Source organism: Mastigoproctus giganteus, chromosome 8 (assembly GCF_048544385.1).
Source record: "Mastigoproctus giganteus isolate SK-2022 chromosome 8, ASM4854438v1, whole genome shotgun sequence".
Classification (NCBI taxonomy): Eukaryota; Metazoa; Arthropoda; class Arachnida; order Uropygi; family Thelyphonidae; genus Mastigoproctus; species Mastigoproctus giganteus.
In genome coordinates, this window is record NC_143582.1 from 34,618,297 (window position 1) to 34,643,684 (window position 25,388).

General features: G+C 35.3%; 1 protein-coding gene across 1 annotated transcript; it reads left to right on the forward strand.

Moving 5' to 3' along the window:
• The first annotated feature begins 1,918 nt into the window (after positions 1 to 1,918).
• LOC150081435 (superoxide dismutase [Cu-Zn]-like) lies at positions 1,919 to 24,010 on the forward strand. Its single transcript, XM_090379837.1, has 5 exons — positions 1,919 to 2,106; positions 12,781 to 12,877; positions 14,137 to 14,206; positions 20,560 to 20,671; positions 23,841 to 24,010. Exons 1-5 carry the CDS (start codon positions 1,969 to 1,971, stop codon positions 23,943 to 23,945), a joined length of 522 nt encoding a protein of 173 aa, XP_090235963.1. The 5' UTR covers positions 1,919 to 1,968; the 3' UTR covers positions 23,946 to 24,010.
• The last annotated feature ends 1,378 nt before the right edge of the window (positions 24,011 to 25,388 follow it).

Here is a 25,388-nt window from a genome sequence, read left to right on the forward strand (position 1 = left end):
CAGTGAAATCATCCCTTCAAAAGTAGACTATGCCAATTTCTCTAGAGCACTCTGTAAACACTTAGCACCAGTGGTACCTTGTCCACTAAGCTATAGTACTTGCACCAATGAGCTAAGGACCCTGAACTCCCACATTTTGCCCTAAAGCCGCTTTCTTATTTATCGAGGCTCTCCATTCTTCGTGATGAAATGAGTCCACTTTCACCATAAGCACACGGTACCCAGTTCAACTGTGTGTGAAAATAAAAGGTGCTGAATACTGTATATCTATAAAATAAAAATCATCAAATGACAGTTTCGTTGTAAAGATTTTATTTCTGTAAGAGATTTTTTTTCCTTTTTTTTTTTTTTTTTTTTCACTTTAATTGCAAAAATACTACTCAATGGAAGGTTTAACAGAAGAAAGGTGTCATGGTTAAATCAGGTTAAAATGATGCGTGACCTAAAACGGTTATATTATTATTTTGTCAGAAGATTGTTAAGATTAGAAGCATGTTGTCAATATTTAGGATTTGAAAAGGTTCGTATTTTGACTATTAAAGAGAAGACTGAGAAGAAGACCTCATGCCATTCTTTTATATAGGAATTTTTGCGAACGATGCAAACAGAAATCAGACAATGCACCCACAATCCTACAGTGACACTGACTACTATCAAAGCTGCTATCGTGATTCGAATCCATTGAATGAGAAGCGTAAACTTCCCCCCTTCCTGTATGATTTTAGAACGCATCCTCCCAATGGGCCAGGCGCGAGAATTAATTTTGAGAAAAAGGACAGCAAAGAGGAGGATCTCCTTACCTGGATTATCAGAACTCCTTTGTTAGGATTTGGGAACCTTTTAAGCCTTGGAAAACGCACCTTTACTGTTCTCTTTAATAACCATGCCATACTATACCAATCTTCTAGCCCTTGGGTTTTTGCACGCCTCTCCTCGGTGGCGAACCTTATGGTAGCCATTCACTTCACCTTTTTCCGAGGTGGTGGGGGTTTAAACTTGAAGGTAATATGTCCTCCGTGACAGCACTGCTCGGGTACGACAGTCGTTACTAGTCCGAAAAATGTTTAAAGTTCGATTGCTGTCGTAGACCGGAAGCATTCTCTATAGAGGCATTTTCCCTCCAGCATAGAATGAGCAGGTCTCGGGTTAGGTGTAGTTTCCTTTCCTTCTTTATTTTTTAAATCATGGAAACTTGCAATATTCTCATTAGTGATGTAACCATCCTATTGAAAAAAATCCCACGGGCTTCTGAAATATGTAATTTAAAGCAGTCATGGAGGTCCCTTTACGATATCTGAGCTTTAAAAATCGAAGTTGCGTTTCTAGTTGTAAATATCAGACTGAGGCAACTCTTGGTGATGAAAATCAATGCCATTACCCTGATCAGGAGCCTACCTAGGTATACTTGGATGTATTCATCGCAGCGAACCGTTGAGATCAGGGACACTCCCAAAATTTAGTCTTTCCCCCACCTAACAAAGCAGTTAGGTGGGGGGAAGACTAAAACAGTTTTACGGTTATCATGTAGCAATAAAAGAAATCCGCATTGTTTTGATAAGGGGATATAGCCCTTTTAGTCCCTATCTGGGGCCGTCCTCTGGTTGAGATATTCAAGCTGTATTAAATTCATATAACTGTACAATCGTAACAAAAAAAAGATAATAATAATTGCAAACCGCTGCTGTAAAAACTTATTGAGATAATGACAACTTAGCAAGTAGAAAAAATGAAATAGTTCTTTAATTATATACCTTCATATATACACCTCGCTCCCGAAACGGGTTTTGATTTCTATAAGAGTTACGCAAATCCTTGAAACGAAACCAGCAGTGATTTGTATTTAATAAGTGGGACGTAATAAAACGTAAAAATGACGCGTTTGACGAAATCAGCGGGACTCCAAAGATACGCAGCTTATACAGTATATAAACGACAGTGAAGATAACAGCAGCAGCACACTTTTTCAAGATGGCAGGACAACTTATAGCTTACTTGTTTTTATTGTGTGTCACATTCTGCTTCGAAACAAGTTCTGCGCAGTTGGAAGGCGTTTGTGTACTCGGCTACGGAAACGGAGTGAGGGGTACGATTCGTTTCACCCAGGAGGTAAGCAACACTCAATCACAGATCAAAGCCAACAAGTTTAAAATGCATTTTTTTTTTTTTTTAAATTTTGGTTCATAAATTAAATACTTGTTAAATTTTCGCACTATGAATGGAGTGCGTCATTTATTTAAAACTGCAGTTAAAATGTTATTTAATTTGCAATGGCGTAATTCAGTTTTTATCATCTAAAATGTGTGAGCATGTATTTATCTTATTATATGTTTTAATTTATTTTATACACATAATCATGCGTTAATTCCGATGTTTATTTAATCAATTGGTAAATAGTTTGGTTTCGTATTTTAATCTGTACGTATAGTTAGTTTATTTATTTTATTTAGTTAGTCTATAGTTAGTTATAGTAAATAATTTATTTACTTACGTGTAGTATATAAAATGTAACTAAATCGTGCGTTGAATTAAATGTTTAATAGCCTCGCTAAAATAGTCGAACTTTAAAAATCCATAAAAAAATACGAATTTCCATAATTAAATAAATAAAATTTCATACTGATAATGTTAAACTCGTCGAAAATCAATTAAAAATAAATAATAAGTGAATAAAAACTAAGTAATGAAATAAATAATTAGCAAGTCTTTAATATTATTTACAGACAACTTTAGTAAATAGAAATATTGTTGACGTAAATATTTTGATCCAGTAGCAACAGTATGAGTTTTATTTATTTTGGTTCACATAATAGAAATCATAAAGTGATAATCTTAACATTGTTTTTACAAACAATGCTTATGCATTCACAAAACATTTAGGCTTGTCGTTGTCATTACATTGACATCAGCCATTTTTGTATAGTACTTGTTCTAAATATTACATTTGGTTTTCCTGCTGACTTATCGAGAATCACTGGAATTGCTATTTTGGTCATCTGCTCAAACACTTTCTTGAGTCATGAAATTGAAGAGCTCTTATCAGTTTTACAATAAGTAAGCAATGCTTGAATTTAAGATCAATTTTAATCTCCATAAGATAGCACTTCATATGAAACAGGATGATTTTTTTTGCAGTTTTTACGATTCGAAAATTTCTAATTTGACTTTTCATCAGTTGGATGCTCCTTGTTATTGATGGCTGGCGAATGCAACTCTTAATATGTCCCTTCGTCTAAGACGATGACAGCTGTGTTTAGGAAATTGTGTTCAGGTCTGGAAGCCACACTTGAAGAAAGACGTAGCTTTTATAATACTAATACTGATTTTTCTGTTAATTTTAATCTTAATTAACCTTTTTTAATTTAAGGAAAGAAATATAGAATAGAGCACAATTTGAATATTCTTAGTAAGAATTATTTTCGGATACTAAAATTTTGCTATTAATTGTTTACAGTATTTCAGTTGTAAATTGTCAACTGTAAATTCAGCGCATTATTCACAGGATGATTTGCTTCCTTCTGTTTATCTGTTTCCTGCAATGTCATTATACACTTGTACCTTGGAAAGTTACCTTCCCAAAGATGACGAGCTGTATTTAGAACATTGTATTCAGGTCTGGAGGCCACACTTAAAGACATAGAACTTTTATAATACTAATACTGATTTTTCTATTAATTTTAATCTTAATTAGCCTTTTTAATTTAAGGAATGAAAATAGAATAGAGCACAATTTGAATATTCTTAGTATGAATTACTTTCGAATACTAAAATTTTGCTATTAATTGCTTACGGTATATCAGCTTTAAAAACTGTAAATTCGCTGCATTGCTCACAGGATGATTTGATTCCTTCTGTTTATCTGTTCGTTCAACGTCATTAAACACTTGTACCTTGGAAACTTAGCTCCCCCCCGAAAAAAGGAGGAGGGGCAGCTAACACCTTTTTAATACAAAAATAAAGTTAAATATTGCATCACTCCTATATTTGTGCAGATATCGGTTTGTTTGATGTTGAAACAAATAATTTCATAAAAATAAAGACTGAGAAAACTTTTACACAATAGCTAAGATCGAAAGATAAGTAACCCGCAGTCCAGAGTATCGAGGTGGATGATTGAACTTATACGGGTTTATCCAGTCGTTTGGTTCAGATCCTCTTTAATTTCAGAGATCATATGCGAAATCATTGTTAATATTACCGGGAAGGTAATAATATTTAGCTGATGCAAGAACCTCCAGTCGTCAAGATTCTGGTATTGCGTGTGTGTTTGATCATGCCACATTACGTATCAGTAACTGTCTCTGAAAGTGCCGAAGGTCACCATGCCAGTGACTTGTTACCCATAAAGTTGTCTTTGTTGTGTTTAAGGATTTACCATTAAAGCAGTTAAGGCCAACGGGCGTTGGTATATAATGGCTGGAAACTGTATGTATTCTGTAGTTTTTACCGGATGAAAAACTATTTACCTTCAGTACAAACCATACAACTTACACCTAAGGCGAACTAACTAGGATGTGGTTAGAAAAAAGCCAAATAAAATTCCTCCCATCGATAATTATACGGAAGTAGCGATCATAACAAGTGTGCTAGCCATGTGATCAATTAAATGGCATATAACTTGGCTTAAACATACCATTATACCAGTGGTTTTCGACCTTTTTTTTGAATAATGACATCCTTAAGTAATTTATTTTATTTTGTGGCACCCCACTTAATTTTCTGCCCGTTAGATCCGATTCTTTTCTCTCTGTATATATGTATCTAATATTAAAAAAATATATTGTATGATCGTTATTATAATAATATAATTATAAACAAAATTACAATTCATGATACAAATTATATAGTACTTATATAATAATTTTATTCTTTAAAAATAAGTACTAAATGAACATCAATTATAGATCACTACAAAATTAAAAAGATACCGTACAATGGAAGGTATTTAAACACTTGGTTTACATAACTTTTCAATGAGATATTTGTGACTGGTGTGATTCGAAGATCTTTTTGATATTATGTGAAATTATTGGAGAGACATACTCTCATTTCTTCCTCAATCATTTCTAGTCTTTTCCTCTTGTTAGTTTTTATAGTGGTAAGCACAGAAGATCCTAACTCACATAGGTAAGACGAGGATGTACCTTTTTATAATGAAATAAATATATAAATTTTAAAAAAAAATAAGTTTAAGTAGTTTAAACCCAAATTACGTGGCACCCCTGGAATGTTGTTGCGGCATCCTAGGGTGCCGTGGAACCCGGTTGAAAACCACTGCACTATACACTCAGTGATCACTGAATTATGCTCAACTACCTAATACTGTACTATGTTGGGCCACCGTTCACACGGATAACAGCCGCTATTCGCCAAGGCATTAACTCCACTAGATGTTTAAAGACGTGCGTAAGTATATGCAGCCATGCTGCCTTCAAGGCTTTCCACGTTGTCGGAATAGATAACGGATGCGTGTCAATATGCCTCACTTCCTATACCAAAACATCCCACAGGCATTCAATAAGATTGAAATCAGGCGAATTTGGAGATCAATCAAAATGGGTGAATCTTCACTTCCTCGAACCATTCGTGCGTAGTGCGCGCCCAGCGACACGGCTCATTGGAAGTCAAACGGGTCTTGGAGGATCCATTTCTCTCCGAAAAAAAGGTGCAGACAGAAGAGCTGCCGGTAGACCTCAACAGTGAAACGTTGGTGCATACGCTCCTGGGGTTCTAGTTCTTGCCAGCGAAACATGCCCCATATTAAGCAACCACCGCCACCTGTCTGGATAGTGGGCACCATGCACGATGGATCCATGAGCTCGTGTAGCTTGCGCCACATACGCGAGCGTCCGTCGGCGTGTGCACCAGGTATTAGCATTAGTAGAGGCATATGATACAAAAAAAAAAAAGCAAGCTTATACAGGGTGATTCAGGAGCAAAAAAAGCAAGCTTATACAAGATAAATATTTTGGGAGATTATAGTATCGATTATTCTGAATAAAAAAAGTTCATATAAACGTGTGTCCAATTCTCAATGGATACGAAGATACAGCTGTTTGAAACTGGCGCGCACAAAACCATTATGAGAGGTATTAAAGAACAATAAATGACTTATTGTTTGTATATATTGACTCTTTGAATGACACAAAACACAAATAATTGACAAATTTTTTACAGTTCACAATAAATGTTCGAAAATCCCACCGCCAACCTCAATGCACTTTGCAACTCTTGTGGTAATATGATGTTTTGTTCTTCTGAGGTCGTCTTGGCGTTCCTTTATGAGGACAGCAGTATCTAAAATGCGAGCGAGCAATTAGTCTCTTGTATTCACCTTGTCTTTGTATACTGCGCTTTTCATCCACCCCCACAAACAAAAAGCTAACAGAGTGAGGTCTGGAAACCCTGGTGGCCAATGAACAGGACCACCGCGACCAATCCATCGTTCAGGGAAGTTCGATTTGGATCAGTGCTTTTTAACCGGGATGCCGCAACAACATTCCAGGGGTGCCACGTAATTTGGGTTTTTAAGTTATTTAATTTTTTTAAATTTATATATTTATTTTGTTATAAAAAGGTGCGGTACCTTTTTCAATTTGTGGTGATCTATAATTGATGTTTATTTAGTACCTCTATATGAATAATAAAATTATATATATAATTTGCATTGTGAATTGTAATTTTGTTTATAGTTATATTATTGTAATAACTATCATATAACATATTTTTTAATATTATATAAATAAATATGTGTGTGTATATACATATATACACATATTTTTCGGCTTTACATGCGTTGGAAATAAAGATGCTCCTGATGCATATGCGTCCTATGTAATAAAATACATTCGGACCTCTCTTTAACGAACTTCTGTATAGCGAAATTTTGTATGTAGCGAACTTTTTTGATTTCCCCTTGGTCATTACGTTGAAAATACTATATTAGCAAACAGTTCTTTGGATCCCGCTAAACTTGTGTTCCGTAAATATATTGTGAGATGAAAAGTGTTCTGTAACTAAACAAGTTCGGGAAACGCTGGTCTGGACAATGATTCTTAGGAGACACGGTCTGATGGTTTGGGACTGTTATTGTTTCAGCTGTTTTGGACTTGGTCAGTTTGTGGTAGTGCTGAAACAGTGAAGGCCATGACCTACTATTTAAACGGGCTCAATATATCAGCATGACAGCGTTCCATTTTATGTAGCAAGGGTTGTATAGGACCAGTTTGTGGAAATGACATAGAGAAGATGGGCTGGCGGACTTTAATCACCACTGAACACCTGTAGGACAAATTTGAACGCCGTATTTAGCTGTACCAAAATGACCTTAGAAATCGGTTCTGTCAGTACATTAATTAATAGAGAATGGAATGGAGGCGAATTCCGACTGGCACTTACCGGAAGTCGTTAGTCTTTGCAGTATCACAGTAGCTGTAATTACCGTCCTTCCCACAAGAAGTGGAAAAGGTCCGAATTCGAATCCTGTAAGTGACGCGAGGACTATTATGGACATTTTTCACTGTGTGGCTGACTTAGTCGGTCTCAGGCGTGGACAACAAGTTCTCCTCCCTCGGAAACTCGGATTTTTTGTCTAGTAAAATAGGCAAACTGACCAGAGAACACACGTACTTTTAATAGACATAGCACACAACGGTAGATGAGGTAATTCTCAGGTGCTCCTACTATTACAGTTTTTTTTTCTGGAAGTTGTTAGAGCATATGCCCAAGAGGGTTGGGACTGCCATACAGGCCCCACTATCTTTTCTCACTTTACGAAGGTGTCTCTACTATGTGTGCTAGCTATTTGAATTAAAAGCTCTTGAACAGTCTTATTAAATAGGCTTATGGCTTGGTATATAAGTTCATGAGTTCTATCGTGCAAATGTGAGATCAGCTAACTACCGTTTGAAGAGGCCTTTAGCTATTCCTTCATTCTCTGATGGAATTCAAACTCTGACCTCTTCTTACTGCTGTCGATTTTAATAAGTTTTAAAAAGGAAAAAAAAATGAATAGCCAAGTATAATTTGGGCATAATCACGTAAAAGTAAATAAAGTTGGTCATTACTTGTATAGCGTGTTTAGTTTATCTTTTATTTTTATTATTATTTTTTTTTCTTCCTCAGCTTGGGCCTAGAGATCACAGTAGAGCAGCATGTATTGGGCTTCGATTTTACTACTGTTAGATTTTACTACTGTTAGATTTGTCATCAGTATCTGTGCTTATTATCTAATGATAAATCGTTGTGTATAGCGTGTACTATATGTGCACCCAAGCGGGCGAGGAGGATAAAGCCTCATAAAAGCTACTAATGAAAAAGCTACCCACTCTCCTTTCCCCCATAAAAAATATTGGCTACGCCACTGGTAGGTTTTGAACACACCCAGCCGCGCTTAAATAGTTTTTTCTTACCCCATTTTTCCAAAAGGATCTAAATGTGCATTTTTATAAAGTTAAGGTTGGAAAATATCCCGATATTCATTTCTTAACACTGTATTCATCAATTTTCATGTGAAAAGAAAAAATAGCTTGTCGCAACAGTTCGAAGAATCCGAACTATTCGAAATTACTAGAACTTGCAGTAGATGGCAGCACTTTCTGGTGAAATAATCATGTAAATTTAATCTTGTTTGTAAACACTTCCAATGATCCTTGTAAAATAATAGATGAAAGCAGAGTTGTAAACTAATGAAATTTATTGACACCTCCAAAAATCAACTGTAATTGAAGATTCTCTCTGAAATACCAAGAAATTTTCTTATATATTTGTTTGTATATAAAATCTTGCATACAAATATTGTCATTTTGATTCCTTTTTGAAAGGAACGAAACAGTTCCTATACTGGATACTAATGCGAAACAACTTTTTGTGTAAAGAAGATATACAAATATAAAATTTCAATAAAATTCATAAGTCATGCAAACCTTCATAAATATTGTGGTTGTGAGATGGCATATTTTTACGCAAGGATAAAATAATTATACTTGCGCAAAAATTAGGCACTTGCGAGGTAATCTGATTGAGGTGTAGAAGGCCTTGAATGGGTTGAGCACGCTGGATTCTGATGGGATTCTTCCGCTTGCTCAGATTACGAACCTGAGGGGGCATAGATTCAAATTTGAGGAAAGACAGTTGTAGAATAGATTTGCCGAAATTTGACTTTAGCCAGCTGGTGGTTAATTGTTGGAACAAACTTTCATCTGTCGTGGAAGTTGATAGCTTAAATAAATTCAGGAAGGAACTGGACAACCTTTTAGAGGGAATGGATGTGTGAAATTGTTTTTTTTTTTTTTTGGCTGATGCTGCATAAGCTTGCTTTCTTGCATCACATACCTCCATTACTATTATTTAATATTACCTAATTAAATTAAATTAAATAATAGTAATATTACCTATTACTATTTTTAATATATTTTGCTGAATAATGCCACTGATAGCTGTTTGCAACTAGTGCGGCCCGTGAGCCACTCTAGAACCGCTTCTTGACCTCTGAATATTTTTGAATTTGGCACTCTTGCCCTAGGGCCTAGAACATCTCTACCTTAGTTTGTTCTCTCTCTCTGTCTGACAAGGCGTGGTTTCATTGTCTTGTCAGTTATAACAATCACATCTTGAGTTGAGTGAATCCCCATAACAATTTTGAACACCCTAGCACCTAATTAAAATTTGAGTGTGGTGTGCTCTATCATGAAAGCATATTCTTGGGCCAATGTTTTTAAAAGAAACGGTACTGCTGAACTTTATCAAAAGGCTATCACACAATTTGTTGCTTTGCTCGAAGTAGGTGAAAAATAAACCAATTCATCTATGAAATCTGTTGGAAGAATTTCTTGGTCTGTACATGCCTTGAAAAGAATTATGGACACTACATTCCGTGACTTGTCAACTCCGGATTATTATAATTTTATTTTTTTTATTTATTTTATTTTTTTTTGAATTTTGCGAAAACAGCATGAATCCCTCGATCCATCATGTCTGATGACTACTGTGCAAGGTGGTGGGGGAAGTGTTATGGTGTGGAGAATGTTTTCTTGGCACACGTTGGGTCCACTGATACCCATAGATTCACGTCTGAATGCCACACTGTACCTAAACATCGTTGCTGACCAAGTGCATCCGTTCATGTTGACAGTTTATCCTCAGTCAGATGGTTACTTCCAGCAGGATAACGCGCCGGTGCACAAAGCCCGAATCACTATGGAATGGTTCCAGGAACATGGCAATGACTTTTCTTTGCTGCAGCGGTCCGCTCAGTCCGCGGATCTCAATCCTATTGAACATCTTTGGGATGAGCTGGAAAGAGCTGTTCACTGCAGGCCTACACCTCCGTCGAATCTCAAGGAACTGTGTGACACACTCGTGTCTGCATGGTAATCCATTCCTGCACAACGTTTTCAGCATCTTGTTCAATTCATGCCTAAACGAATTCAGGCTGTTTTGAAGACTTCATTGCCGAATAGTACCATCAGGGGTTGCAATGTGCCTGCTGCGCCTACCCTGGCTACGCCACTGTTCTGGCCATACTCTCTGCCTACCATCAGTGCAGAACAATTCATAAGTGTATCGTGATTTGTCTGGCCACGTGACTTTCTTCTATTGTTTCACTGTCCAATAACGAGGTTCTCGGCACCAGTGCAAGCATATTTTTTGTTTTTCTCTGAAACCAGTGGCTTTCGAATAGGCAGGCGACTGCCGACACCCAATTTCTCCAATTCCCCGTGCATTGTACGTGGTGAAATAGGGCAGTTCCGAGCTTGGTTGAATTCAGATGTTATTTGCTGCACACTGGATGGTCTATTTTTCTCGCACAATCCTCCTCCTTCGAGTACTACGACTTCGCTCTTGAAGTATTGTTTTTCTGCCATCTTTACGTCTTTGAGATGTGGAAGAACCGCTTTCCAGTCATTAAAAATCTTTGAGCTGGATGCTTTTGAGAAACCAGTTATGTCTTTCGTTTCTTGAATCGCGGCTCCTGCTAAACGTGATACGATACCTTTTCAAAGTGTGGTGGATCACTCATTTTCCCCATTCTTGCTTCAGATTAGTGCAGTCGAACAGTCTGTGTAGTCTTTATACTCAACGAAGCAACGAGTGATCACCCCAAGTCACTTTTCTTTGCATCTACTGCATTTATTATTATTATTATTATTATTATTATGCTGCACTAGCCAACAAAAAAAACCTCAGTTACCCTGAGAGAGAGAGAGAGAGAGAGAGGAGAATCACCAAGAAAGAGAAGAATGATGATATCCAGCTCAGGACCCTGGGTTTGCCAAGCCCATACTCATTAGATATGAGCCTCTGGGCGAGTGTCTTAATGCAAAGGGTTTTTTTTTTTTTTGGCCAGTGTGTGTATACTATCTGCAACTTGCTGTATTTCAGTCTGATCAAAAAAGAAACTTGAGAATACTTTGGAGAGTGACGCTGAATGCAATAGAGGCGACGCATATTTCAAGCACTCATTGAGATAAATATATATACTGTATGAAAGCATTAAAATAAATTATTTAAAATTTTTAAATTTACATTATTTTAACTCGTTCACATTTTTATAGGGTTTTGAATAAATACTCGTTAATTTTTTTTTTTTTTTTTTTTTGGCTGGCGCACCATAAGCCTCAGGCTTCCTTGTACCATATAGCTAATAATAATACACAGAGTAATAAGATATCTTACGACTCTGTATAATAATAATAATAACAACAAGAGAACCTGACGCGGAGAAATCTTAACTAAAAGGGTGTAGAAAGGGCGGGCTGTAGGGATAATGTATATACAAGTTGGTAGACATGTTATAAAATATTTTATTTCTTCTGTCCAATATACTGAGGCGCAGTTCTTCCGATTTCGTTGTTCATTTACAGTACTTCTGAGTCGGTGATCTTTCGGGATGGTTACCATAAAAATACTGGGCACCCACGAGGAAAGAAAGTTTGAAGCAAAAAAGGAAAAATTGAATAAAAGCGGGAGTGAGAGGGAGAGAGAATTGTCTTATTGGAAAAGGATAGATCATAGTAAGTAATTTATAATAGCCTACAAAGTTATATTTCTTTTCTGTTAACAGAAATTGAAATTTATTGAAACTGTTAAAAGTTAATTATTCAGAAAACGTGTGAATAATAATTAAGAATACAGTTCTGAGTAAACAAAAACAGTGGTTGCAAAATTTATTAAAACTCAAGAAGACAGCTGCAGTTATAACTGAAATTAAGTTAACACTTATAAAACAATAAGAAATTATAAAATGTAAAAAAAACCACTGATATTTATGTGTCCAGTGTTTTTCTTAATTTGTTTATTGGACAGTAAAATGTGTACTGGGCTCCAAACTACCTAAATCTGGCATATGTAACCAAGTTAGCTGTAGACATTTTTGTAAGGCTGGGATATTCCCTAAAAACTACTGCTGATATATGTTAAATTATATCAATTCTTAACTGCCTTAAGGCCATCATCTTGGCAGGTCCACCAGACCCTGCCAAGATAAGAGTTGATATAATCATACTGATGTTATCTGATAATATAAAGTTGACTACCGATATATGTTAAAGACTATAGAAAGACTAGAATTGTTAATAAATAAAATTACATACAATAAATGTATTGGTTTCAAGTATTTTTTATTTTTTTTTTGTTATCTTTTGTCTTATATCAGTAAATCAGAGTTGATTTTAACAATTAATTTAATTATGAGATTTTTAATTTGACTTGCCACTGAGGTAGTTCATTGTCACATAATTGGAGCAAGAATTTACAAAAATACTTTTTTCATTCACAATTTAGAATGAAGACAGTCCAGTCTCTGTGACTGGAGAGGTAACAGGCTTGACTCCTGGCCTTCATGGATTTCATGTCCACCAGTATGGAAATCTCACTAATGGTAAGTTTAATTTTTTATTTACCTCCTATTTACATTTATTTTTTATTTGTATTTGTATCGTGTTAATCCCACATGTGAAGGTTTGTTGAGATTGTAATATTCTAGTATGATGGATGGGTTGAGAAGTAAAAAGAAACTTGCTAACATTGGATATCCATTTCTGTAAGGAATAATTTTTTGGAAATATTGTAGATGAATGAAGCAGTGGCATAGCCAGGGTAGGGTCAGCAGGTACATTGTACTGCCTGATGCTGAAATCTGGTATTGTGATGCTTTTTAGCATTGGGTAATAGGTGCCTTTTTTTTTTTTTTTTATGTGAATGTACCTGCTGACAAAAAATCTTGGCTATGCCTTAAATTCTTTGGGCCAACCTTCAATCCAGCCGTAGGCTGGATTGAAGGTTGACCCAAAGAATGTAAGCAGAAGAAATGAATAATTGAAGAAAACCTGCTTTGAATTTGGAACCAAACTGAAAATTGATTATGGCTGTTACCACCTATCTTTATAATAGGTTTAGATGTGGTCAGGAAACTGCACATTATTCGAAATTAAAGATAATAGTGAATAATGAAATTTAAGTTATAACTGCATATAACTAGTGGCATAACTAGGGTTGATGGCACCCAGGGCAAATTAAAAAAAAAAAAAAAATGGCACCCCTTGAAAACTGTTCTTTTGGAATTTTTGCATTTTTTTTATCATCAAAAAGGCACCCCCCCCAAATTTGGTGGCTAAGGTACGTGCCCCACCTGCCTCGCCCTAGTTATGCCACTACTTATAACTCTGTTAACTATATATATTAACTCTGCCACTAATTGTTACAAACATGGCAGCACTATACTTGACAGGTGTCAACTTTCTTTTTAATTTCTTGAAAAGGCTTGCAGGTGTTTTGAATTCTGCTTGGAGTATGCCAGTATTTCATCTTTTCTTAATGGACTGCCGTACTACTACCTGCATTTTTTTGGTTTTTAATTAAAAATTTAAAAAAAAAAATGCAGTATTTTTTACGCCTTTTATTTTCAGAAAGAAAACTTAGTGAAAATAAAGTGAACACTATTGTGCTCATTTTATTTCATTAAGGATTTTATTATCGATATTGAAATGCTCAATATGTCTAATGTTCAATATTCCAGACATTTTATCTTTAAACAATTTTATTACTAGATGTCTTAAGTATGTATAGTTTTGCATTTGTCAACTACAGTCACTAAATTTTCTAAATTAAAAATTTTGATAAGATTTTTGTATTACGTAGGATGTACCAGTATGGGAGCTCATTACAATCCATTTGGCCTAGATCACGGAGCACCAAGTGACGAAATCAGGTAACCAGTTTTTATTATTTGAGAATGTTTGGAAACAAGGGAAGATGCTGAGTAATTGTTGTACTCCTTTGATTGGTTTAGAATAAATTGATAAATTTAATTTTGTTTAGAAAGTTTATGTCCATCGATATGAATTAGGCATGCAGCAGACAAGGGTGTCTGTGTGAGAGAGAAAGGGGGCAGATTTGCGGATGAAAAATTTTATTTGTTTTAAATAAAGTTTTAGGATTTTCTAGTTTTTGAATACTTCTCCAGATATAGGAACAATATAGGGCAAATGTGGAATTTGTACTAAACAAGTCTACCTAGCATGATGTACTACTGGGCAAGATTTAAAGTATTGCTTTGTAATTCATATTTGTGTATTAATTGTTTGTGTTCTTCAACGATAGTTACTTATCTTTAATTTGATGTCCTGATGTAGGGATTTTATGCCTTATATTGAATGATAGTTAAAAGAATAAGCAGAATGAATGAGTGGGGAGGGTTATTTTCACCCCAGAAAGTGGAACAAGCAGACCAAAATATATAATTCTGGGAACCACCTAGAAGATCAGATCTCATGAAGTTTTCCTTTGGCAGCATGTTAATTATTGGAATAAATTGACTCCAAAGCTGGTTGAAGTAGACAGTGTGACAACATTTGGAGCAGAACTGGATTGTTACATTTTTAGAACTGGACAAATTATCATTCTGCTCATGCCAATTGGCATTTTGTGTATAATTGTTTTGTATAGCAGCAATGGTATTGAATCAGCAGATGAACACAGTTGTTAGTATGTTAGTTCTTAATTAAGGAGACACAAAGAAAAACAATTATTTATTTGCTTCTGTTGTTTTTTATTGCAATTTGCATTTATAAAGATGGCTGTCGTGAGCCTTTTTGCATCAGAAATCAAGACAGAACTGATGAGGAAATAATTTTTATATGAAGGCAAATCAACCCCAGGGGCTCACATCTGGTGAGTATGGGCTTGGCACACCCAGGGTCCTGAGCTGGATATCATCATTCTTCTCTTTCTTGGTGATTCCTTTCTACTTCTCTCTCTCTCTCAGGGTAACTTTTTTGGCTGGTGCAGCATAAGCCTCATGCTTCCTTGCACCATATGGCTAATAATAATAATAACAAAAGTACTTAAGACCTGAGATTCAGCATTAGAATTTTGTCATCCCAGGTTTATTGCTGCCACTCTGTAGTGAACATTTTATTGTTGCTGTGTGTATGATAACCCCAGTGGCTCACATCTGACTTGGTACACCCAGGTTCCTTGGTGATTCCCTTCCCTTCCCTTCTCTCTCTCTCACCATATAGCTAATACAGTGGATTTCGGTTATTTGGGCCACTGGTTAATCAGGGCAGCCGTTTATTCGGGGCAAATCTTAAAAAAACAGAAACCAATCGAGAAAATAGCCAGGGTTTACTTCGCTTAATTGGAACAAAATGCCGTTTAATTGGGGCAGGAGACCGCAGCACTGGAGATTACCCTACGATTGTCTCCGACCATACCATGTAGTTCGGTCGGATTTCTGGAGGTCACAACCATAAAATAATTAGCAATCACCTGTTTATTGGGCTTCTGTGTTAGTGAAATCTATCATAAACTGATAGTAAACTCGATCTTATTGAATTTGTGATATTAACCCACAGAATTCCAGCTGTTGGTATTTATGGTAAAATGTGTTTACGCTTCTATGGAATCTTCAATCATATAAAAAAAAATAATTTTCAGAATCTTCTCTTCATTCCTATTTTTAAAGCTTCGTAATTTGCTACTCCGTTCTCACTTGCACGTATTGTATTACTTGCAATTTGTGTGTGTGGGTGCCTCCGTAGCCAGGTGGGAAGGAGCAGCAGTGTGTAGCACACGCTTCTTGATTAGATCGAGGTTCGAGCCCGTCACCACCAAATACGGGGGATACGGAAAGGTCAGGGAATGATCACTGCATATCCCGGAGCAATATGGCCTTAGTTGCTAATGCTCCTAAAAACCAAAAACAACAACATTACTTGCAATTTGTGTGTGCCATGTTTTTTATTATTGATTTACTTATCTTTTTCCTGTTTTAAATTTTAACCCTCACCCACAAATGTCAGTGAACAGAAATGTCAGCTAGTTTAGTTAGTATGTACATATTACAGTCAGAGGCGGATTTAATGGCGGGCGCGCCCTGGGCCCCGACTTCTGAAGGGCCCACGCAAAACCCCAACAAATTAGTTGAACATATTAGTCAAAACTTTGTGATTATTATCATTATGCTATTATTAATTATATTATACATATATTATATTCAAATTTTATTGGAAATAAAACATTAATAGTACATAATATTTTTTTATTTATTTAAAAAAAAATGGTTAACATGTATTTTTATTTTCCCTGTCTCTCTTTTTTTTTAAGGGGCCCAATATTTTCTTCTGCGCCCGGGGCCTCAACCGACCTTAATCCGCTCCTGATTACAGTACATATTAATTATTCTGATTATCATGTACATTCTTCAGAATTTCACGTATCATTTAATTTTTTAATTGGTAAGATAATAAAGGGTAAATTTGTGCTTAATATATCTTTACTTTTATAGCCTGTGGATAATATTCCGCCTATTTTCTCTAATTAGAATCGCTGTTTAATAGAATTAAAATTCAATTCACAAACGTGATCACAATGACCGGCGCTTACTGCACATCGTATAGTGAACGGTACTTTACTATGTTGAGTTCGTCGTAACATGATTTGATTATACAGTGAACCAATTGTAAAAAGGCGGGGGGGACATGGTATTTTTAACTATTTATGTGAAACTTCGGATAATTGGGGCAGTCTCTTAATCAGGCCAAAATGCACTAGTCCCAGTGTGTCCCAAATAACCATAATAGACTGTATTAATAAAGAGCAGTTTATTTATGTTCTCAGATTTTATGTGTACAATATCTCAATTTGGAATACTGAAGAAAGAAAAACAAGTAATTGGAGCACACTGAGATTTTTGGTCCAAATTATGTAGAAGCTATCAGTAAAATAAAAATATTTCCCAAAATCATCCATAAAGCAGTGATTGCATAGATAGGTAAATATCACATCATTCTCATGTCTTCTTATGTAAGAACCATTTACATCAAAATACTCTAAATAAAATTAAAATTTTCATGCTCCACGGATGCCTGCAGCATTTACTGAGAAATGTGTTGGCAATATATCTTTATGATATTTAGCTTTATATTCAGCAGAGATTGAATAAATTCCTAGTATACTTTGTCCCTGAGAAGCCCCACAGCCAAAAGGACACATGGGTTGCATTCTAAGTTTGAAGGTGGGGGACCAAGCATTTCAGTGATGAGTGCAGAAACTAATTATGTGCTGTCAGAGGGCAACACTAGCAGGCACACAGGGTCAGTACTAGCTTGAATGAAATAGTCTTATCACTGCATTTCACATGTGGGGTGTATAGCAGTCTTCATATAGACAACATGAGACTAATCTTTTGTTTGATTTTATGTCCTCAGTGTGATGATATTATGTGGTCAGTCAAGATTTGCATATGATTGGAGAGGACTGGATTCGAATCCATCAGGTAATGGAGGAATTTTTGAAGGCCTCTTCAATTAGGGCTATAGTTAGTTGTGATCTCAGTCAAAGAGAGTAGGGTTTCCTATGAGTTTCCTGTGAGTTTAATAACAACAACAAAACTGCATGGTCAAAATTTTCTAAAACCACTGCACTTAGTGGTTTTAGGAACTCTTTTTAGTTGTTTCTTCATGATCTCAAATGCAGTGTTCTGAATATTTTAACCAACCATTTTATATAATAGTACTTTTTTTTTTTTTTAAATGCCTCTTTGTCCAGAGGTAAACAAAGGTTAGTAATAGACACAACATCAAGAAGCAGAGGATTTGATCACCAAAGATCAACCTGATATGTACTGAAATTCTGTGTGCAATTCATGGTCATGACCTAAATATTAGTTTCATCAGTATTTTTAATTCCTAATGAAAGTGTCAGTTGGCACCGCAGTATGTATAGTCCCCGACATCTGGTAGAATATCTGTAATTACTCTCAAGGACACATTCTAGTACTGCATATTTGTTGTGTAATACAGATTTGAATGTATTGTATACAGAATTTGTTCCTAACATGATAACTGCTAGGTCGTGATGTTCCCATTTGTCATAATTTTTGTTAAGGGTTTGATGGGTTATATCAGACAGTTGATTTGATCATTTAAGACTGACTGGCCTGGGTAATCCATACACAGTTTCCTCCCCACAAAGCTTCATGCAGCCCTATAGATAAACTCAAACTGATGAAATCTCCCAAAATTTCTTGGATGAAAGGTGGAGGAATTAACATTTGAATATGTTGTTAGTTTTTCATATTAATCACAAAGAGAATATGAATGTGAACAAAAGGGTGCTCTTTCTAAGTAAGAGCACCCTTTTGTTCCTTCCACCAATCTGGTTGCCATTCTCTGCACCTGTTCCAGCAGGTCTACATCCTTCCTAAAGTGAGACCTCCAGACCTATATACAGTATTCAAGATGTGGCTTAACCATGGCCTTGTACAAGGGGATAATCACCTCCTTATACCTGCTAGCAAAGTTTTGTATATCATTGACATAACCCCATGAGCTGTTGTGGCAGCTCATGAGATTTTGTCAGTGATATACAGAATACAATGATATACAGCTTGCCTTTCAGTTTTCATAAAATCATTTAGCTCCCCATTAGAGTTTGATAAACTTCTGGTATCCTCTCCCCTAATCCTCATGTGTGAATGTAAATGCAAAATGCCTATTCAATTTGTCTGCAACCTGAGCATAGTCATCAACAGTTACCCCATTGACATGAAGTGGTCCAATGTGATTCAATCTCTTCCTTCTACTGTTAATATAATTGTATTCCTGGGAATGGATTTTTTTTTTTTTTCCTTTTTTTTTAATGTAAATTTGATGAATATGTTAGCTTTGAAAGTTAGATTTGAAAAATACCCAAGTAATGAAAAAAAGATCTGAAGATAGAGATAATTGATTTACAACACATTGCAGAATTAAAATTAGTTTTTTGAGGTAACAAAATAGAAGTATCCATATGTGAAATAAATTGAAATTTTCAGTTTTCTAAACTGAAGTTTTGATATTTTGCTGCTGCAAAAAATAGTTGCTTCCAGTAAATTTTTTTTAACAAACAAATTTGTTAAAATCTGCAGATAAGATAAGATAATAAGATTTAATTTTGTTTGGGTAAATTTGTTAAGGACAGTCATCAGTGCTTGCTCACAGAGATTAATTTAGATAATGCTTCTGGTACAGAAATTATAGATTAGTAATTAAAATGTTACTAAATTAACCCTTCAAGTTGTTAAGTAAACTTTGCTGCTACAACTGAAATAATGATTTTATTTTCTCCTTGAAAAAAATTTTTTTCAAACATGACCCATTGGGATATTTGGATTACTCAGGTTCCATTTAGAGTCTCTCTTGTTTTCTTATACTCTTAACCCCACCAAAACAGTCTCCAAAACAGGAAGACTTATCTGTCCTTGGTACAGGAAGGTCTCCCAAGTGTTTCAACAATGAAAAGGAACATTTGTTATTGGAATTGTCTGTAGCGCTTAATATGTTATGAAGAAGAAGAAAACGAATTCTTAAATCACATAGTGACTATAGATTTATATCTAAATCTATAGTCATCTGAATGCACTTTGAAACAGGGAGAAAACTACATGGGACGTGGTGGAAACATCAGTTATTGCCACAGCCAATGAAATTGAAAACTTTTAAAGGTGCTGAGATGTTTATGCTCTTGCTGTTCTTTGACTCACTGCTGTGTCATTTTGTGCTTGGAGATGAAACAGCCAACTTGCAAAACTAATCTGTGACATGTCATCAAAAAAAAATTAAATGTTTATCTGACAGTGATTTTCTTACATGGCAATGCACAATGACATGTTTCAACAGTCTACAGCAATCATCTAGAAGCTACACTGGAGGGTGAGCATCCTCCATACAGTCCTGACTTGTTTGTTGCTTTGAAATTTTCATTGTTTCAGAAGACCAAACAATGAACTGATCAGTTAACATGAACAATCAACCAAAAGCCTTCTATGAGTGGGGTATAAAAAATTTGGTATGTGGAGTGATAAGTGCCTAAACTGTGGAGATTTTTTGAAAAAATAGATTAGCAATTATTGTTTAAAAACATAATACTTGTTTTCATTTGGCTCTCCTCATAAATAGTTTGTTTTAGAATTTACAGAATAATTTTTTAATTAATATTTTTCAATTTTAGATAAAAGATAAGTTTTGCTTCTAGTAATAACTTTCAGTTATCTGAAATGAAACAATTTATTTTTCTTAGACATGTTGGTGACCTTGGAAACATAGAAGCATCTCAGGCTGGTGTTGCCTCTATCAATATAAAGGATCGCATGATTTCATTATATAAAAATCTTCCTGGAAGAGGAATTGTGGTATGTATTATACTAGCTAATATGTCAAGATTTGTAAACTGGCAGGTTAACTTCATGTATGGGCAAGTAGGTTGGTTTGTTGTTTTAGGATTTTATGGCACATTAGTGTCTCAGGCTATAATGCACCAGGGCAAGTAGGTGTGTGGATGGGCAAGTCTCAGATAACAAATCTTGAATAAAGGTTATTTTAGAGCAAGATAAAAATAAATTGTTTTGAATCAAGATTGCTCCCATTAACAAACTACAGTGCTATTTCTGTAATAGCATTTTAAATCTGAACTTGGAAAGTCTATGGTAAGGCAATACCTCCACATATGATATAGTTTCTGTGTAACTTAGCCTCATATTGATTTTAAATACACTTTTCAGCATTAATTTTTACCAAAAGTGATGAAATACTGTAAATATGGGATGGGAATGCATTTTTAACAGCTGTTTTTTTATTTATTTATTTTTTTTTAATTTATACAGTAAACTCCTATTATAGCACTTTCAAAGGGACTAGCTCCAAAGCATATTATAACTCGGAAAGTATTATAAGTAGAAGTGCTTTTTTTGGGCGAGGGGGGCTTTCTCCCCCCCATATTTCTTCAATATTTTGGTAGATAACATTGTTTTTTTTTTTTTTTTATTGCACTTTTTATGAAGCAGTGGTTAATAGTAACCCCAGGGGCTCACATTTGGTGAGTTTGGGCTTGGCACACCCAGGGGTCCTGAGCTGAATATCATCATTCTTCTTTTTCTTGGTGATTCCCTTCTACTTCTCTCTCTCTCTCTCTCTCTCTCTCTCTCTCTCTCTCTCTCTCTCTCTCTCTCTCTCTCTCTCGGGGTAATTCAGAAAATTTTTTTTTTTTGGCTGGTGCAGCAAAAGCCTCTGGCTTCCTTGCACCATAGGGCTAATAATAATAATAATGAGTTGAATACACAAAGGTTTTAAACAGGAGCAAAATAGAAGTTAAAAATGCATAATACTTCATAGGACCGACCATGAGACCAGAAGATGTTATTTGGCTTTTAGGAGCATTAGCAACTAAGGTCATATTGCTCCGGGGATATGCGGTGGTCATTCCCTGACCTTTCTGCATCCTCCGTATTTGGTGGGCATGGGCTCGAACCCCAGTCTAATCAAGAAGCGTGTGCTACGCACCACTGCTCCTGCCCACCTGGCTATGGAGGCGCCTGAGACCAGAAGGAAAGGATGTTAGCAGCAGGAGAGCACTACAAGCAGTTGTGTTATACTGGGACTTTGTTCTAAAAATTTAAGCAGCTCAGACCATCAGTTATCCAGCAACAGCATCCTCATTAGTACTGCCAACATTGCACCTGTTAATTGTTCAACAGGTTTTACCTGGCAGGCTTTTAAATAAAATGTTTGTATTCTGGAAAGTAACAGAATTTATAACTATTTATAAGCATTTTGTCATGTTTCTTGGCATTGTGCAGATTTGAACATGGTATTACCCTATACTTCTATATGACTAATCAGCTATGATTGTGCTATGACTATTTGCACTTATCCATCCACATTCCTCTAAACTACTCAATCTGTTCAAATCTGCTCTGCTATGGAATATTATTTCCACATGTGGGGTGGTGTGTCCAAAACCTCTTTCATTATTCTGTGTAACTTATATATATTATTCTCTGTATATATATTAAAAAAAAAAAAATATATATATATATATATATATATATATATATATATATATTTTTTTTTCCCCCAAAAATTATAATCTACAAAAATAGTCTGTCAACAAGTTTGTATTTTCTGCCTTTGCTGTAAACCTGTGCTCTGCACTAAATATTATAGGTTCTAATAAAAAATAAATTTTCTTTTTATACTCCAGAATGACTACATGGTCAGAGGAGTTCACAAGATAAAGAGAATACACGAAACAGCAGCGTATTTAGCAGATCAACCTTTTATGTTTGGGGTTTTCATAAAAAGAAGGTAGTTGGTGGACAACTGAAGCCTTGCTCAGGTTATATTTAATAATACACCCCTACGGAATGTATTTGTTGCTGGCCTCCTAAAACATTTTGCTTTTTTTTTTTATTCCAAGTAGTAATAAATAAGCATAATTTTTTTTTTTTTTTTTTCTGTTTGAATTAATGATTACAATACAAAATTTGTTTTCACCACTAGAGAATGCATATAAAAATATTGTTAACACATTTGTTGCCACTCATGCCTTGGGGCACTTTCTGAGATGCTGGAACAAGTAGGCACTATTTTTGTTTGTAGCATTCAAACATCAACAGCTGCATTTGAACGAGATTCAGAATCTGCATCACTAGAATAGAATTCTATTTCGGTATCAGATGACATATTATAAGGAGCTGATTCAATGTCATTAACTTCAGCATGCTGTCCATCCCTGTTCCTTTTCAGTCCTGTTTCAGGCTCTGAATCCATTATACTGGGTAAAATTTCAGACTCTGGATCCCTTTACTGGGCAAAATTTTATAGGATAACACTGTTTAGGAAAAATTTTATCAGTAGACATACTAAGGACAGGTCTGGTGCTAAGAGTGCACAAGTGAGGCACTGGCCACAGGTGTCGCCTAAAATAGGTGTTGCTAGATGCACTACTGCATATATATGCATGTTAAGATACAATATGAATTGGGTGCCATGACAAGGTTTTGCCTTGGATGCCACAAACGCTAGCCCAATTTCTGACTAAGGATGGTCTTTTGTTTTTCATAAACTGAAGAACTGAAATTCAGCAAGCATAATCTTCAAAAAATTTTACCTTTTTTCCCTTGTGGAAAATACTAAACTAGATAAAATAACTTCATCATAAGCAAAGAACATGTGAAACTGTGAACCAAGTATACAGTCTTTCAAAACACTCTAGACAGTGATTAAATAAGAAAAATCCCAGCCATGATGCAGTTGTGATCAGAGGCGTGGCACATGGCTCAATAACACATGTGTCAATCAATATGCCGACATCACTCAATTGTTCATTTTACATGCCTTTCCTTTTGCAGTGCTCTTTTAGTGACTTCAGTTGAATGGATGTGTATTTGCATTAAGGCACAAAAATTGCAGTATGTTTTGATGCAAATTTGCGTTTTGGCAGTGAATGTGTTAACAAGATTACATTAAAATTAAACATTTGAAGAAAGGAATTTTAACTATTTAATTTAAACTTTCTGATAGGTTCATGAAAACCAAGATGATCTTGGCAGAGGTGGTGCCCCATCAAGTAAAACAACAGGAAATGCTGGTGGCAGACTGGCTTGTTGTGTTATTGGCATTGCATAAGTTAATGGATATTTACTTAAATGTAACTTCAGCATAAACTGTATAATAAACCACTTTCAAACCTCCTGATTTGTTAATATATAATATATGGAGTATTTTCTCAATTTATGAAGTGTGTTAATAATATGCATAACTACCATGTTACACAAATGTAGTGGGTCAAAATATTTTTGATTATTTAGAATTTTAATTAATTTTTACATTTTTCTCCCTTATTTTTCTATATTTGTGTAACAGTTAGTTTGTAGTTTTTATTGTTTGCAGGTATGTGTTTGAAATATTTAAAACTTAAATTATATTTTTCGTTATTGTTAGCACTTATTTTTGAAAGGATTTGTCAGGTTCTGAAATTTATTGTAACATAAAATGAGTAATTTTGAAAAACTATAATTATGAGGGGGAAGAGTTCAAAAAAAAGATTTGTTTTCATCCAGAAGTACTTGTGATAGAAAGATATATATATATATATATATATTTTTTTTTTTTTTTGTTTGATACTTTAATCTCTATAGCAAAGCAACCACACAAATTTTGGCAAACTCATAGCACAAGTGGCTTTTGCTGGTGGCACTCTTCCCAATGTGAAAAAAATTGATTTTTTTAAAATTTATAAATGAATAAATAGATTGTTTCACTAAAAATTATACAATTTACAATGAAGCTTTACACAGTTTAAATTGCACTTTTATTGCCAGAAATTATGACTCAGGTTTCAAGTGTGTGTGTGTGTGTGTGTGTGTGTGTGTGTGTGTGTGTGTGTGTGTGTGTGTGTGTGTGTTAAAGCAACAAGGCTATAAGGCAGGGGCGTTCCAAGATTATGTGGTGTCCAGGTGCCAATAAAAATTTGTTGTTTCCCCCTTTAAAATTTTCTCCCTATGTGTATATAAGTTTCAGGTGCTCCTTGAATGTTGGCGCACAGGTACAATACAACCCTTGCACCCTTGGGATGGTCCGCACCTGCTATAAGGTGTAAGTATATCATGTCTGTAACTCGCGTGTTCTGTGGTTGATTTGTCTGCCTGCCGGATAAGAAAATGGAGTTTCCAGGAGATAAAATCCATGCAGCCCTTTCTAACTCAGGCACATTAAAAAGGCCAATAAAAATTCCTTGCATCATTGGTGGAATTCAAACCAAGGCCTTTTCAACTTGGCAAGTGATGGGATCCTACAGTTCATATTTATTACCTTTTTGCATTAATTTGTGTGAAGGATTTGATCACCTTTTGAGTCTACAGCATATTAGCATTAGTTGAGGCATACGATGCAAGAAAGCAAGCTCGTACAGCATCAGCAAGAAAAAAAAAAACCCTTCCCATTTCACCCATCTGGCCACTCCAAATGTTTGTCTAGTTCAGCCTTAAATTTATTTAAGCTATCAACTTCTGTAACAAGGCCTTATATACCTCATTCAGATCACCTCATAGGTGCCCAGTCTCCAGATAC

Coding starts and splice junctions, on each gene's coding strand:
- LOC150081435 (XM_090379837.1), top strand. CDS start 1,969: ATGGCAGGACAACTTATAGCTTACTTGTTTTTATTGTGTGTCACATTC. Junction 14,207..20,559: donor GCACCAAGTGACGAAATCAG/GTAACCAGTTTT, acceptor TATTTTTCTTAG/ACATGTTGGTGACCTTGGAA. Junction 20,672..23,840: donor TTCCTGGAAGAGGAATTGTG/GTATGTATTATA, acceptor ACTTTCTGATAG/GTTCATGAAAACCAAGATGA.